Source organism: Lepidochelys kempii, chromosome 2 (assembly GCF_965140285.1).
Source record: "Lepidochelys kempii isolate rLepKem1 chromosome 2, rLepKem1.hap1, whole genome shotgun sequence".
NCBI classification, from domain to species: Eukaryota; Metazoa; Chordata; order Testudines; family Cheloniidae; genus Lepidochelys; species Lepidochelys kempii.
In genome coordinates, this window is record NC_136381.1 from 57199614 (window position 1) to 57214500 (window position 14887).

The window sequence follows — 14887 nt, forward strand, 5'->3', positions numbered from 1 at the left end:
AATATTAAAAATTACAGTAGTTGTCTTTTGACAGTTTTACAGCTTCCTCCACAAAATCTGGTTTTGACTACTGGCCAGATATTGGGTTAGATTGGCCTATTCCAGCATGTGAGTTCTTAAATTGAAGGCTAGATGGTGCCATTTAGGCGTTCCACTGGCCCTGGGGACCTTATGGAAGGATTGTGTCTCATGGCATTTTGTTTTAAATCTGACTAATCAAAAGTTAGAGAGAGAAGGTAGGTGAGTTAATATCTTTTATTGGACCAGTTTCTGTTGGTGAGAGAAACAAGTTTTCAAGCTATGCAGAGTTCTTCTTCAGGTCAGAAGAGTGTCACAGCTAAATACAAGATCAAATAGTTTAGCATAAGTAGTTAGCACATATTTGACGAAACCTATATGGTTTCCTTAAAACAACTACAACCCATACTTGATGATGACCCCATCCTGAATAAAATCTTCCTGCACCCCGCTTCTGACCTTCAAACAACCTCCCAACCTCTCTAAGCTCATCATCAGAAGCAAACTCTCCACAGACTAGGGCATACTATCTCAAAGTGGCACCAGACCCCACCAGATTAACAGATGCAAAACCTGCAGACATATCTCCAGTGCTGCAGTGATCAACACCCGCCACAACACACTTTTCAAGATTCATGTGTCCTACACATACCTATCACAACAGGTGGTGTACCTCATCCAGTGCACTAAATGCCCCAATAACAACTTCATTCGTAGATGAACTCACCCAGGAAAATGATAAAAGACAAAACATACCATATCACCTATGGGTGAACGCTTTTCACAAGGCAATCACTCTATATCTGATCTATCAGGCTTCATTCTCAACAGAAACCTCCACAACACTTGGAAAAGAGGAGCTTGGGAGTTTAAATTCATAACTGGGCTAGACACTAAAAATCATGGTCTTAATAAAGAGACTGGATTTATGGCTAATTACAACAGTCTGTAACCCACTAACCCTCCTTTTTTTCCTATGACTACAGAAGCGCTAATGGGCCACTGCACCCTGAATGGTCCCTTATCTCTCTCTAATGTCCTGGGACCCTCGCTACAACAACACTGAATAATCAAAAGTTAAACACATTTGCTAATCTGAGCCTAGTCCCTGGTGAAACAGTGTGCTCACATCTTTATTGTTATCTTTTGGCCTGTAGCTGGTAATGTTTATTCATGGGGAGGTCTAGTACTGGAAGAACCTGTTTCAGGTGAAAATGAAGGTGCTCAAGCAGAGCTGTGTGGGCAGGTTTGTAGAGCAGTGGTTCTCAAAGCCGGTCCGCTGCTTGTTCAGGGAAAGCCCCTGGCGGGCCGGACTGGACCGGTTTGTTTACCTGCCACATCCGCAGGTTCGGCTGATCATGGCTCCCACTGGCCGCGGTTCGCTGCTCCAGGCCAATGGGGGCTGCGGGAACCTGCGGACGTGGCAGGTAAACAAACTGGTCCAGCCCACCAGGGGCTTTCCCTGAACAAGCGGCGGACCAGCTTTGAGAACCACTGTTGTAGAGGACCTCTTCATATGCTTGTTTAGCTTTGGTCAATTCAAACAGCTAATCTTTTAAAATGGAAATGTTTCTTCACAAAACTCTTTAATACTTTCTGTAAAAGTATATTTGTGCTGGACTTATTTATTTTTTTTTTTTTTTAACTGTGCCAGCCAGGGGAAAACAAAGGTTGGAATGGCCAAAATGTTGGGTTTCCTGAGCCAACGAGTAACAGTGAGTATTACTTCTTATTTCATTCATATTTAACTTTTAGGCATCTTCCCATTAGGTATTTGATTATTTCAAACAACTAAATAATCCAGTCATTATGGACATTTGTCAGTCTTTTTTATCAGAAATTGTCTGAAAAGTTTTCTGTGATGTATCTGCCTTACGAGTATAATAGTGTGCTCTACTATAGCAAGAGCAAAATGGTATATTCTTTGTTTAAAAACTGAGTGGATTTTCCTGCTTATTTTGAAATGCATTAATTATAGAGCCAGTTAGGCATTGTCTTCATTAGAGAAAAAGGTGTTTTCTGAACTCAAGTTAGCTCATGCATGGTAATTAACATGAGGTAGAATCCTAGTAAAGACAAAGTAGTTGTAATTTTCACAGTAGCAGATTGAGGTAAACTCTAGGTTGCCTCCAGGCTTTTTCTGTGTAGCCGGCTGGCCTGTTTCCCCAACCCAGGAAAGACACTCTGCCATGCCCAAGTCTCTCTCAGGACACAGTTTTATTGCGCAACATAAAACGTAAGCAAAACATCAAAACGAAAAAGCACTTCCTTTGCCCACGATCAGCCACAACACACAGAGGCTTTTCCCCTTGCCTCTCTCAGTGCTGAATGGAGGACTCACCCTTCTCTTTAATACTACTGCTTCAGGGTCTACTACAGGAGCCCATCTCCCACCTGCAGCTCCCCCTCAACTGAGATGCTTGCTGCCTTTATAATCACTTGCTTCCAGCCCAGCTGGGTCTGGTCATTGAACAGGGCTGACTGCCCCCAGGTTCCTGGCTGTTAAAGGATCAGACCACCCTGTTAGCACCTTGATGTGATAACGCATGTGAAAACTGCAGACTGCCTTGTCTTCAATATGATTTTACCCCATGTTAGGCTATGTCTACATTACAGACCTTACAGTGGCACAGCTGTACCGCTGCAGGGTCTCCTGTGTTGCTGCTCTGTGTTGGTGGGAGAGAGCTCTCCCACTTACATAATTAAACCTGGGGTCTGTGTCCACATTGGGTCATGGGAAGTGGAGCACAAATTGGTTACAGCTGCTGCTGGGTGACAGCTGGAGATGTCAGTTGCCTGGTAGCTGTACAGACCTGGGTTCTAGACCCATGGGGCCTTGCATTCTGTCGAGATACTGCAGAGATGAGCACACTAAAGTGCATGGACACACAGAGAGAAAGAGAGTCTTGTTTAAGTTATGGAGGGCAATAAAGAGACGTTTTGAACCTGGTTGCATAGGAGAACTTGAAAAATAGCCCTTTTCCTGTTCCAGAAAGCCTCTGTCCCTCACTGGTGCTATATTGAATATCTGAGTTCCATTCAGAGGTATGCTTCTTGCCCAGTGATTATACCAGGGACCAATATTCATAGCTGGTGTTTTCTGCACTCTGTCTACTCTCACTTGGATGAATGGCTTCTAATGACCACTGTCAGCAGACTCTGTCCTCAGTGATCCAATAGATGTACAGCCACTTACAATTATTGAGATTTTTAATCAACTGGGAAAAATTCATACATCAACCTACACAAAGGATTATCACAGCGGTTCTGGACTCCACTCAGGACATAGCCTTTCTCCCAGAGGAGAGATTTTGCAAGATATGAGACTTCTCGGCAACTCTCAGGGAACAGCTGGTACAGACCAAACAATTTTTCCTAAAACTATTAGGCCTTATCGACGTATATCACATCATTTGAGAGGCACACGCCAAATGTACACAGCCTTCTAGGGAGACTGACTCCTTAAGTGCGCCCACAGCTTTGCTGGTTGGAGAACAGAGACAATGTCCTCTGGGGTACCCTTTTGTCTTGCCATCCCTACAATCACTATTGCCTCCAATCAGGGCTAGTGTGTGTATTGCCAAGACATCCAAATGCCTTGCCTTCTGAACACTTGTGCGGTCCGGATTCCGTGTCTCTTGATGTGCTGCTGCTGGATTGGAGCTCAGATAGTGCAGCAAGCCCTCAAACCTTTTGCTTGTCCTTGCAGCATCACGTAGTATAGGTGCTTACAGTCAATACCATGTCCGTGTACTGTATCAACAAGCAGAGAGGAATGTGTTCCTAGCCTTTATCTGTGGAGACAAGAAAACTTTGGCTGTGCATGTTTAGCCTGGTCTTTAGTTTTGGGTTTCTTTAAACAATTACTTACCCCAAGGTGAGGGTTTACACCTACTTTAATCTATGACAGTTCAGCCCCCTAGATCAACTACATTAGAGAGCTTAGAAATAGAGGGGGGACCCCATGGTGCACAACAGGGACTACATAGTGCTCTTTCTACAATAATTACTTTTCTAACCAATCAAACAATGCACACACTGCAGTCAGTAAAGGAGAGAGAATACAGAATGCATAATATTTGCATTACTCACACCACGCCTTGTGGAAAAACATGAAGTGTTAGTCCTCATCATCATCCTCACCATCAGCGGTCATCATCTTGGCGTCTCCCTCTCATTAAAGTACTGGTAGCCATGTCTTCTGCAGCTGGCCAGAATACCATTATATCTGCTGTCTCTATCTCCAGACCTCCTGTCTCAACAGCCAGAAAGGATTCTGCATTGCAAACAAGAGTGCATTCCACCTTGCAGCATGGAGGATCACCTGCCGACTAATGTTTCTGCTTTCGGAGGGTTCAAGGCTTTTTCTTGCCATCCAGGAAGGACTCCATCCTGAAATGCTATAAACCAACATGGAAATGGTTTACTATATGGTATACTATACTTCACTAGTCAAGGATTTCCCCCATCTTGAGCTGCGGCCCTGCAGTCTCAGAGTACCTTCTTTAAGTTTCAAGGCTTAGCTATAGCCTCTCTAAAATCCATATGGCAGAAGTATCTGCTCATCAGATTTATGTTAAGGACAAACCCATCTTCTGACACGACAGTCTCCAGTTTCTGTAATGTTGTGTCTTTGCTAGCTCTGGTGTAGCACACTCAAAAAAGTGGTGTGGATGTTGTGGCTTGGACAGCAATTTGGCTCTCAAGCCCATCTAATCCTCTGAGTCTGAGCTTGGGCGCTTAGAGGCACAGCATCCACACTGCTATTTTTAGCACACTAGCTTGAGTGAAGCTAGCCTGTCGGTGAGTTTTATTCCCAGCTGCAGTGTAAACATACCCTAAGAGCATGGTAAATGTGTTTTCCCCCCTTAGGATGCTCCCTACTTTGTGGGATGTCATTTTTGTCCTATTGAAGCCGATGGGCCCCCTTTATGAGCTGCTTGCTCAAGCCTCTCTTAATCATCTAGCAAGCAAAACATCCTTCTTGAGAGCAATTGCATCTGCTATTAGGGTGAATGAACATAGTGCTTTGATAGCCATTCCATCTTATACTATCATCCATAAGGACCATAGGCCACCATGAGGCCCCATCCCAGCTTTGTGCCTAAGATGGTCTCAGTTTTCCACCTATCTCAATATATTCCCTCCCCATATTCTTCCTTAGAGCACCATTCCTACCCAAGAGAAACCGATCTCAATACACTTGATGCAAGGAACTTGGTTTTTACCTGGAAAAGACCAAGCCATTTCGAACATCTGACAGGTTATTTGTACCGTCTGGGGAGAGATGTCAGGGAGAACCCATTACCAACCAGACACTGTCATGTTGCACAGAGGCGAATTTTAAAGAACAGTCTTCTATGAGCTTTGAGGGCCTTTGTCTATTCCTATTACACATCTTCCCCTTTACCTTGGAGTTCTGTATAAAATCTGGACTTTGCAGTTAGGGAGAAGGAGCAGAGGTAGTTCGAGAAGTGTACTCCCTTTATGTAGAGTAGGTGATGTCACTCCCCCCTCCCTCCCCAACAGACTCAGCTTTTTAAGGTAGTGACATGTGCCATTGACAGTTCCACAGCTCAGTGCCATCTCCCTACAAGTCTGAATGTACAGAGGCAATTCTTGAAGAACTAGTACATAATCTCTTCTTTGCAATGTCAGCTCTGTATTTTTTTTTCATATGTGGTGGTGGTAAAATAGTTTAAATATAGGATGGGTTAAAGAGAAGAATTCCCAAATCCTCATTTTAATGGAGTGAGGATAGAGAGAACACCAGTATATTGGGCAGGGTGGCCCACCCAATTGTATTTATGTAATGAAGTTAAAGCATCATACAACATCAAAACATTGCAGGAAAATGGAACTCTGCATCACTGTGGTGTGACATGGATAGCATATGGTGGGGCCCCTAACCTGTATGGGAACTGTAATAGTCTAAAGATGGCTCTGAGGTGTTTGTGTGTACCTCCTTGCTGCCCTCATTCACCTTCATAGCAATTCTCTAATAGGTGAGCAGCTGCTCTTCCAGCTAAGCTTGGGCCTTAGTTAGCGAAAATGCCGAGCCTTTGGCGGATTATGTTTTTAGCTTCCTTTTGCATGCAGGTGTTTCTCTTTCTTTGTCTGCTTGATCTGCAGTGTTTTCGTCTGAAACCATATAGACTAAAACTAGGATAGCAAAGTGAAGTTCTGTTTTGTTAAAGAAACAATAGTAAATTGTTTACAAGACAGCGACAGATTCTGTTGCTTTCCAACTGTATATCTTGTGTGGGTTGTCACTGGAAAATACCCTCTGCTTTGTTTCCTATAACATACCCACTTATTGCACCTTCTGCATCCCCCAGGACTAGTCCCCAGAAGCTGACCAGTTACCCCTTTCCCCTCTTCCCAGCTATTAAATACTCCAAAAACCATCCTTGTGACAAACTTCTCAACCCTACTTCCTCCTAACTGATAGCACTATCAGGCATTCTTTACACATCATAAAGAAGCACAAAAAAAAAAAAGTATAAACCATTTTTCCCTAGGAAAGGTGTTCCACTTTTTCACAGAAGTTAAACAGAAGTCTCTTTTCCAGTTTATGGGTGTTGTCCAAATGAAAATTGAAGAACCACAGCTACCTCATGGAAAACATGTTTATAAACAGTTCCACCTATGTGTAAAATATTTACTGTTGTTTTTCTTCCTTAATCTTTTATTACTAAGGACTCTTGCATGAAATCAGGATCTTTGTTCCTTAGAAGTACATCTGCTCCTGCTGTTTATTCACCATCTGAAATCATAATCATCTGTTTGTGACAAAGTAATCATCTTCTCAGTAACTAATTGTGATGTCACAAACAGATGATTATGATTTCAGGTGGTGAACAAACAGCAGGAGAGATGAACTCCAAAGGAACAAAGATATTGATCTAATACACTTCTTCTGAGTAAAAAATAAGCCAAGAGAAAAACAGAGTGTGGCAGGGTAGTGTCTTAAATCCAAGGTTGAAAAGAACATTACTATTTCTGTCTATATTGTACAGAATAGCATTGGGAACTTTGGCAATTGCCTTCACGTTATTAAGTATCTTGTGTGTTTTTGCTTACACCTAATCAATAATATCACATAGAAATAATCCCTATTGATAGAAAAAGGTATAGATAATTATAAATTATAGGGAAAATATTTGTTTACTTCATCTTGACTTTTTTCTTGTAAAAGCACAATAAATTAAGACTGATTTGCATGAAATTGTGTGTGCTTATAGATATTGGCCTCAAAGAGGAAACACATACTGTATAGCAATATTTTCATTAAGTCTTTCTTGTAATTCCCCATGTTTCTTTTGCATCCAGGGAATGTTAATGGAGCTCTTCTGTGGCTAATTGAACACCTGTACATTTCCATGGATGATGATAACCAAAGTCCGTTCACATTTTATTGGATAAAGTGTCTATTTTATATTTCAGATTTGTTAAATTCAGATCTGGTAGCATTATATTTTTATTTTCACTATTCTGTATCATTTTCTGTGTGCCTCAAGTGCATAATTTACACTGGATTCTATTTTTGTATTAATTATTGATGTTTCTTGGACTTTTGGTTAAGTAAAGATTTTTATATCAATCTGCTCTGCCAGGTGGTGGATTGATAATTTAATAACTCCTTTAATTATACATTTACCTCAGATTCTACACGACCATTCCGTCGTCATGCTGGGTAAAAGACACAATAAGATGAGTTGATAACACTGCAGAAAGCATTTGAGGTGGCACAGCTCAAAGAACAATGACTCTCCAACAGCTTTTGTAGCACAGGTGCTGCTGGCTGAGCATTATAACATTACTGCATACTCCAAGGTGTCAGTCCCACCAGCTGAGCCTGTAGACAGGAACTGGAGTCTCTTGCAGTCGTTTGGTATGCCATCCCAGTACTCAGGTGACAATTCAGTGGGTACAGAAGTTACAGTAATTTTGAGACAAGAGGCTCCCTTGATAGCCTATGGAAGAGAGCTAGGATACTATCTTCCCTTGCTCACTGAAGTCCCCTGGAAAATCAGATTGGGAAGCAGGAGATATTCATGTAATTCTGTTCTGATATGGTCTCATCCAGGGATTGGATTTTGGGCCAACTTGATGATCACTTTAGATAAGCTATTACCAGCAGGACAGTGGGGTGGGAGGAGGTATTGTTTCATGATCTCTGTGTATATATAAAGTCTGCTGCAGTTTCCACGGTATGCATCCGATGAAGTGAGCTGTAGCTCACGCTCAAATAAATTGGTTAGTCTCTAAGGTGCCACAAGTACTCCTTTTCTTTTTGCGAATACAGACTAACACGGCTGTTACTCTGAAACCATAGTTACTTCTGAGATTTGTGTTGGAGAGATCTAATTGCAGTTAGCAGTCTGGGTAAAATAATCATTCAGCCTGAACAGTAAGCGCTAACAATTTCAAACAGGAGATAGAAGAAGAAAAACGTACGTTATTCAGCAAGTGGGACCCAAAAGTGTTATGGAGAAAGCAGGAAGACCATATCACTTTTTCCTCAGTAGTTGAGGGTAATTCTTGCAGAATGAGAGTTTGTTAAAGGTCATTAGACTTAATACTCTTGGAAGATATATTTGCACACGATTGGTGTATGTAAAGGATTAGTTCAGATATAAGAAAGCATTTCCAGTAGAAAGATCCATATGCATTTGGGGTTAAGAGTGGCCACAAGTGACCTTCTAATTATGTTGCTCTCAACATCTCTTGACTGAGACCTGGCCCTCTTAGTCCTCTTCACATCTGGAGAAGCTATCTCCTTGAGAAACTGGATCATTTGAGCTGAGGCAGTATTGCTATCCTAACCAAAGCTTTATTTGAGTTCTCCATTCTCTCCTCCAAGCTTTTTCCTTACTTCAAACATCTCACCCCCCAAAACTTCCTCTCACACTGATTTCTCCTTTGATATTTCATCCTCACTCATAACTTCACTGAGCTTTCTTCTTAACTTCAACTACCTCTCCATCCTCATCTGCTAGACTTACTCATTCTTTCTTCTCACATATGTAGGTCATGCCCTTCATTTCATGCCCATGACCACAACTCCCACTCTCCTCTTTTTTACTCTGTTAATGAATGATCTTGCCTACGCAGGCCACTCTTTGGTTACACTGAAGCACTGACTCATTGCTTCACCCCTCAAAAATCACTGTCTCATTGCTCTTCCAAGCATCTGAACTGTCAGCTCTCCATCCTGATTTGCTCTCAGCTCCCTAATTTGTTGACCCGTCTACTTTTATTGATAACAGCTCTTTCCTGTCCTCTGCTTTACATTATCTCCCTTCAAAATTCATATGCTAGCCTCGATCATTTTTAAGTTCTATTGGTACACTGAATTACTATACAGAGCTTCAAATGCACAAGTCATTGCCTCAAAAAAATGCTATATGTCCTGAACCCATGTCCACTAGAGTGTTTAATCAGATGTTCTGTAGAAATTCCCTTATTTTATTCTGCTTGTTCTTTATATTAAAAATATCAAGACTTGTTTTTCATGAGTTCTCATTCCCCAAATGGAGAGAGGAGTGTGTTGAAACTTTCACAAAGAGCTTTTCTCTCAAGTGTGTGTCAAGAGTTAATGACAAATACAACAAAAACAGAATTTAAAAAGTCTCACTAAAAATTACCCCCCTTTTCCACTGCTCAGGTTTCAGCCTCATCTCTTGTGGTGTCATAATTCTAGTAGTTCTTCAGTTGTGCAGAGCATCTTCCAGCAAAATTAGGGAACTCCAGACCTGTTGTAAAAAAAGGAAAAAAAAACCCAACACATTTTTGTTTCTTGTCTTCTTATTCAATTGTAAAGAAGCAAATAATATACGTATCTTTTAACATGGTGGTTGTGAGGGTAAACAAGCTGGTTTTTGAATCAGGGTGCTACATAACATTACTTTGTTTAACCTCACTGTGGCAAGGTGATAACTCACCGGTGCAGCGCCTCCTGCTAGTCATCCTCAGAATTAGCTCTTTTCCAGTTTAGAGAGCACCCTCTGCAGGCCGGTGTCTCCCCTGCCACTGGCCCCCATGTCCCTCCTGGACCCCAATGCCCTTTACCCTGGAGTTATGCCCCCAGCAGTACCCCCACACTCTGGGTTTCCCATCCCAGGGGAACCCCCAACCTTCTATTCCCACCTTGCCTCAGTGGCTACTGCCAGTCATCATCTAGCCCCCTTTCACTGGGGCAGACTGCAGTCTATAATGGCCACTCATCATTGGCAAGGGGTTAGGACCTGCTGCCTTTGCCTATCCCTGGTCTGCCCCCTGCAGCCCAAGTACCTTTTGTAGTCCTTCAACAAGGCCTGCAGCCTGGGGGTTTACCATGGTGGCGTTCCCTTTGCCCTTTCCCAGCTCTGCTCTGCTCTGCTTCAGGTACCTTGCTCTCAGGCAGCTAGCCCTTCCCACTCTAGAGCTGGAGAGAGATGCTTCCAGCTCCTGGCTCACAACCCTCTTATAAGGGCCAGCTGGGCCCTGATTGAGCTGGCCACAGCTGTGGTCAGCTACTCAGGTGCTTTCAGTCCTTTTCCCAGCCACAGCCCTCTCCAGGGCTGCTTTTACTATTGGCTCCCCAGGCAGCCCTCTCCCAGGGCTGTTTTAACCCCTTCAGGGCCAGAGTGGGGTGACCATCCCGCTACACTCACATAACTAAGATCTTTTAATGGATGGCACTATGTAACTACAACATATTTATTTTTGGTGCCTGTATATTACAGTGATTGGTTGCCTGTAAATACCTCAGACAGATGCATTAGGCAAATAATGTTGGTGTCTAGGCCAGTATTTCTGCTTCCGAAGTCTAAGCTGATATTTAGACTATTGCTGAGTACATAATGGCTATAGTGTTTACCTATTCTGTTGTTTTACAAATGTTTTCTAAAGTAATGACACTTAAAAGGTATTTCATAGAAATTGTCAGGCTTTTACCATTTATTTTTATGGTAATACTTAAATTACTCATTCTTGTTACTAAAATAGCCACCCTTATTTTTAGAATTTCTCCAAGGCTTTTTGGTGAAATTGGATTTATGATGGGCCAGATGCTAAGAGATGTTGAGCAGCTGCAGCTCCTGTGGAAATCCATGTGGATCTGCAGGTGCTCAACACCTTACAGAATCTGGTCTACTGTGAATTGCTTCGTGGTGAAGTAACTTGGTGCCAGCTTCTGATACCCCTCACTCGTGTTGCAAAGTACCTTACTTTGCAGTTAGTCCTGTTGATTTTAGTGAGACTAATCAAGAAGGTATTCCTCAGCATGAGTAAGTGTGGCAGAATCTGGGTCTTAAAAATAAACTATTGGGTGGTTATTGCTGGCTGATTTTATTGAATTCCCAAGTACTGATCATATCTCACATAACTTATCTTTGGCTGAAAAAAGATTGCTAATTTCAAATGTTGAAATGATCTGTTTATTTTGTAAGATAAGCAGATCGCATGTAGGGCTAAATCATGGCCCTGGAGGCATTGCAGCCCACAGGAGTAAGGCACACATTTCTACTGGTGGTACAAATTGCAGTGCAGGGAGCAAGGCATGTTCCAATGAAGTGTTCTGGAGGTGAGGGAGGAAATGGGTGAAGCCTTGGCCCCTCCCAACACACCAACTATTGTAGCTTTCTCCTCAGCACAGCGGGGAGACCAGGAGACAAATTGTGAGTCTCTGAGTCACAGTCTGTTTTCCGTTGTGCTCCAGGGGCAGCAGAACAGTGCTCTGCCCCTTGCTTAGGGAAAAGCTATGACTCTGAGTCATTGAAACAAGAAAAGACTGAAAACTGTGGGGGAGAAGGAGTTTTCTGACGGTACTGAACAAGAGGAGGGAAAGAATTAGGTCTGGTATGTTCAGAGCTGGATTGAGACAGTTCTTTAGACATGGGACTATCTCCTGAAAGTCACATTGCAACATCAGGTTTCAGAGTAGCAGCCGTGTTAGTCTGTAGCTGCAAAAAAGAACAGGAGTACTTGTGGCACCACAGAAACTAACACATTTATTTGAGCATAAGCTTTCGTGGGCTACAGCCCACTTCATCGTACGCATAGAATGGAACATATAGTAAGAAGATAGATATATACATACAGAGAACATGAAAAGGTGACGTAAGAGGCTAATTAATTAAGACGAGCTATTATCAGCAGGAGAAAAAAACTTTTGTAGTGATAATCAAGATGGCCCATTTAGACAGTTGACAAGAAGGTGTGAGGATACTTAACATGGGGAAATAGCTAGGGGCATTCTGTTATTTTCTTTGTTGGGCCTGTCCTGTAGTAGGTGACTTCTGGGTATTCTTCTGGCTGTGTCAATCTGTTTTTTCACTTCAGCAGGTGGGTATTGTAGTTTTAAGAATGCTTGATAGAGATCTTGTAGGTGTTTGCCTCTGTCTGTCTGAGGGGTTGGAGCAAATGCGGTTGTATCTTAGAGGTTGGCTGTAGACAATGGATCGTGTGGTGTGTCCTGGATGGAAGCCTGGAGGCATGTAGGTAGGAATAGCGGTCAGTAGGTTTCCGGTATAGGGTGGTGTTTATGTGACCATCACTTATTAGCACAGTAGTGTCCAGGAAATGGACCGCTGGTATTGATTGGTCTAGGCTGAGGTTGATGGTGGGATGGAAATGGTTGAAATTGTGGTGGAGTTCCTCAAGGGCTTCTCTTCCATGGGTCCAGATGATGAAGATGTCATCAATGTAGCGCAAGTAGAGTAGGGGCGTTAGGGGACGAGAGCTAAGGAAGCATTCTAAGTCAGCCATAAAAAGTTGGCATACTGTGGGGTCATGCGGGTACCCATAGCAGTGCTGCTGACTTGACGGTATATATTGTCCCCAGATGTGAAATTGTTGTGGGTGAGGACAAAGTCACAAAGGTCAGCCCCCAGGTTTGCCGTGACATTATGGGGGATACTGTTCCTGATAACTTGTAGTCCATCTTTGTGTGGAATGTTGGTGTAGAGGGCTTCTACATCCATAGTGGCCAGGATGGTGTTTTCAGGAAGATCACCGTTAGATTATAGTTTCCTCAGGAAGTCAGTGGTGTCTCAAAGATAGCTAGGATTGCTGGTAGCGTAGGGACTGAGGAGAGAGTCCACATAGCCAGACAATCCTGCTATTAGGGTGCCAATGCCTAAGATGATGAAGCATCCAGGATTTCCAGGTTTATGGATCTTGGGTAGCAAATAGAATACCCCTGGTTGGGGTTCTAGGCATGTGTCTGCACAGATCCGTTCCTGTACTCTTTCAGAGCCAGAGGAGTACACAGAAGTCACCTACTACAGGACAGGCCCAACAAAGAAAATAACAGAACGCCACTAGCTGTCACCTTCGGCCCCCAACTAAAACCTCTGCAGTACATCATCAAAGATCTACAACCTATCCTGAAAAATGATCTGTCACTCTCACAGATCTTGGGAGATAGACCAGTCCTTGCTTACAGACAGCCTTCCAACCTGAAGCAAATACTCTCCAGCAACCACACACCACACAACAAAAACACTAACCCTGGAACCTATCCTAGCAACAAAGCCTGATGCCAACTCTGTCCACATATTTATTCAAGTGACACCATCATAGAACCTAATCACATTAGCCACGCGATCAGGGGCTAGTTCACCTGCACATCTACCAATGTGACATATGCCATCATGTACCAGCATTGCCCCTCTGCCATGTACGTTGGCCAAACCGGACAGTCTCTACACAAAAGAATAAATGGACACAAATCTGACATCAGGAATCATAACATTCAAAAACCAGTAGGAGAACACTTCAACCTCTCGGGCCACTCAGTAAAAGATTTAAGGGTGGCAATTTTGCAACAGAAAAGCTTCAAAAACAGACTCCAATGAGAAATTGCTGAGCTTGAATTAATATGCAAACTAGATACAATTAACTTGGGTTTGAATAGAGACTGGGAATGGCTGGGTCATTACACATTTTTTTGATACACATATTGAATCTATTTCCCCATGTTAAGTATCCTCGCACCTTCTTGTCAACTGTCTAAACGGGCCACCTTGATTATCACTACAAAAGTTTTTTTTCCTCTGCTGATAATAGCTCATCTTAATTAATTAGCCTCTTACGCCACCTTTTCATGTTCTCTGTATGTATATATCTATCTTTTTACTATATGTTCCATTCTATGCATCCGATGAAGTGAGCTGTAGCCCACGAAAGCTTATGCTCAAATAAATTTGTTAGTCTCCAAAGTGCCACAAGTACTCCTGTTCTTTATTACAACATCAGGATCTCAGCTTTCATGTTCAAAAATAATATGTTCCTAGACCTCGTGGTTGTGAAGAAAAGCTTGAAAGCATGACCCAGTGTAACTGATGAAGAGATACTGTCCTAAATCTGCAGACAGCCCTGTGATGGCTTTAAGATGGTTAAGTGCCCCATTCACTTTATTGGATAGTTTGCTGAGGAACCTGCTGCCATGGGGCCATCAGTACCTCTGCAGCAGAGGCTATGTCTGTGGGGGGGCTTGTTGTCATCATGGCTCTGCTGGGGGTGATGTTGGCAAGTGCCCTCTCACATAGAATCCTTTGCTCTGATGGGTGAAGGCTGAGTTTTCTTCTGGAAGGGAATCCGACACAGTGTGATGGGCCAGGGAGGAGGGAGTCCCCAGCCTGTCCAAAGAGGAATGGTGGGTAAGAGCAAAGATGCTGCTTGCACTGGTGGCTCTGCCACTGCTAGTCCAGGCAGGGATGGGACCACAGCACAGAGGTAAGACTACGGGGACTACCCAGGTAGAGATGTTACCCAGGTCCCTACATTGTCTTAATCTAGCCATTTATATAGTATGCCTCCATACCACTTTGCAGTTTTCTAGTATCTGATTGGCAGATGTAGACAAAAGATCATACACACC

The 14887-nt window shown here is 42.9% G+C and overlaps 1 protein-coding gene across 21 annotated transcripts in view; it reads left to right on the plus strand.

Moving 5' to 3' along the window:
• STAU2 (staufen double-stranded RNA binding protein 2) overlaps window positions 1-14887 on the plus strand; it is a 225159-nt gene that overhangs the window by 89580 nt on the left and 120692 nt on the right. For all 21 annotated transcript variants that reach the window (XR_013635293.1, XM_073330822.2, XM_073330823.2 and 18 more), the window contains one exon: window positions 1673-1733. Coding sequence is in view for 20 of the 21 variants with exons in the window: in XM_073330822.2 (XP_073186923.1) it covers window positions 1673-1733 (61 nt within the window). In the remaining variant the exon portion in view is untranslated. The remainder of the gene's footprint in view (window positions 1-1672; window positions 1734-14887) is intronic.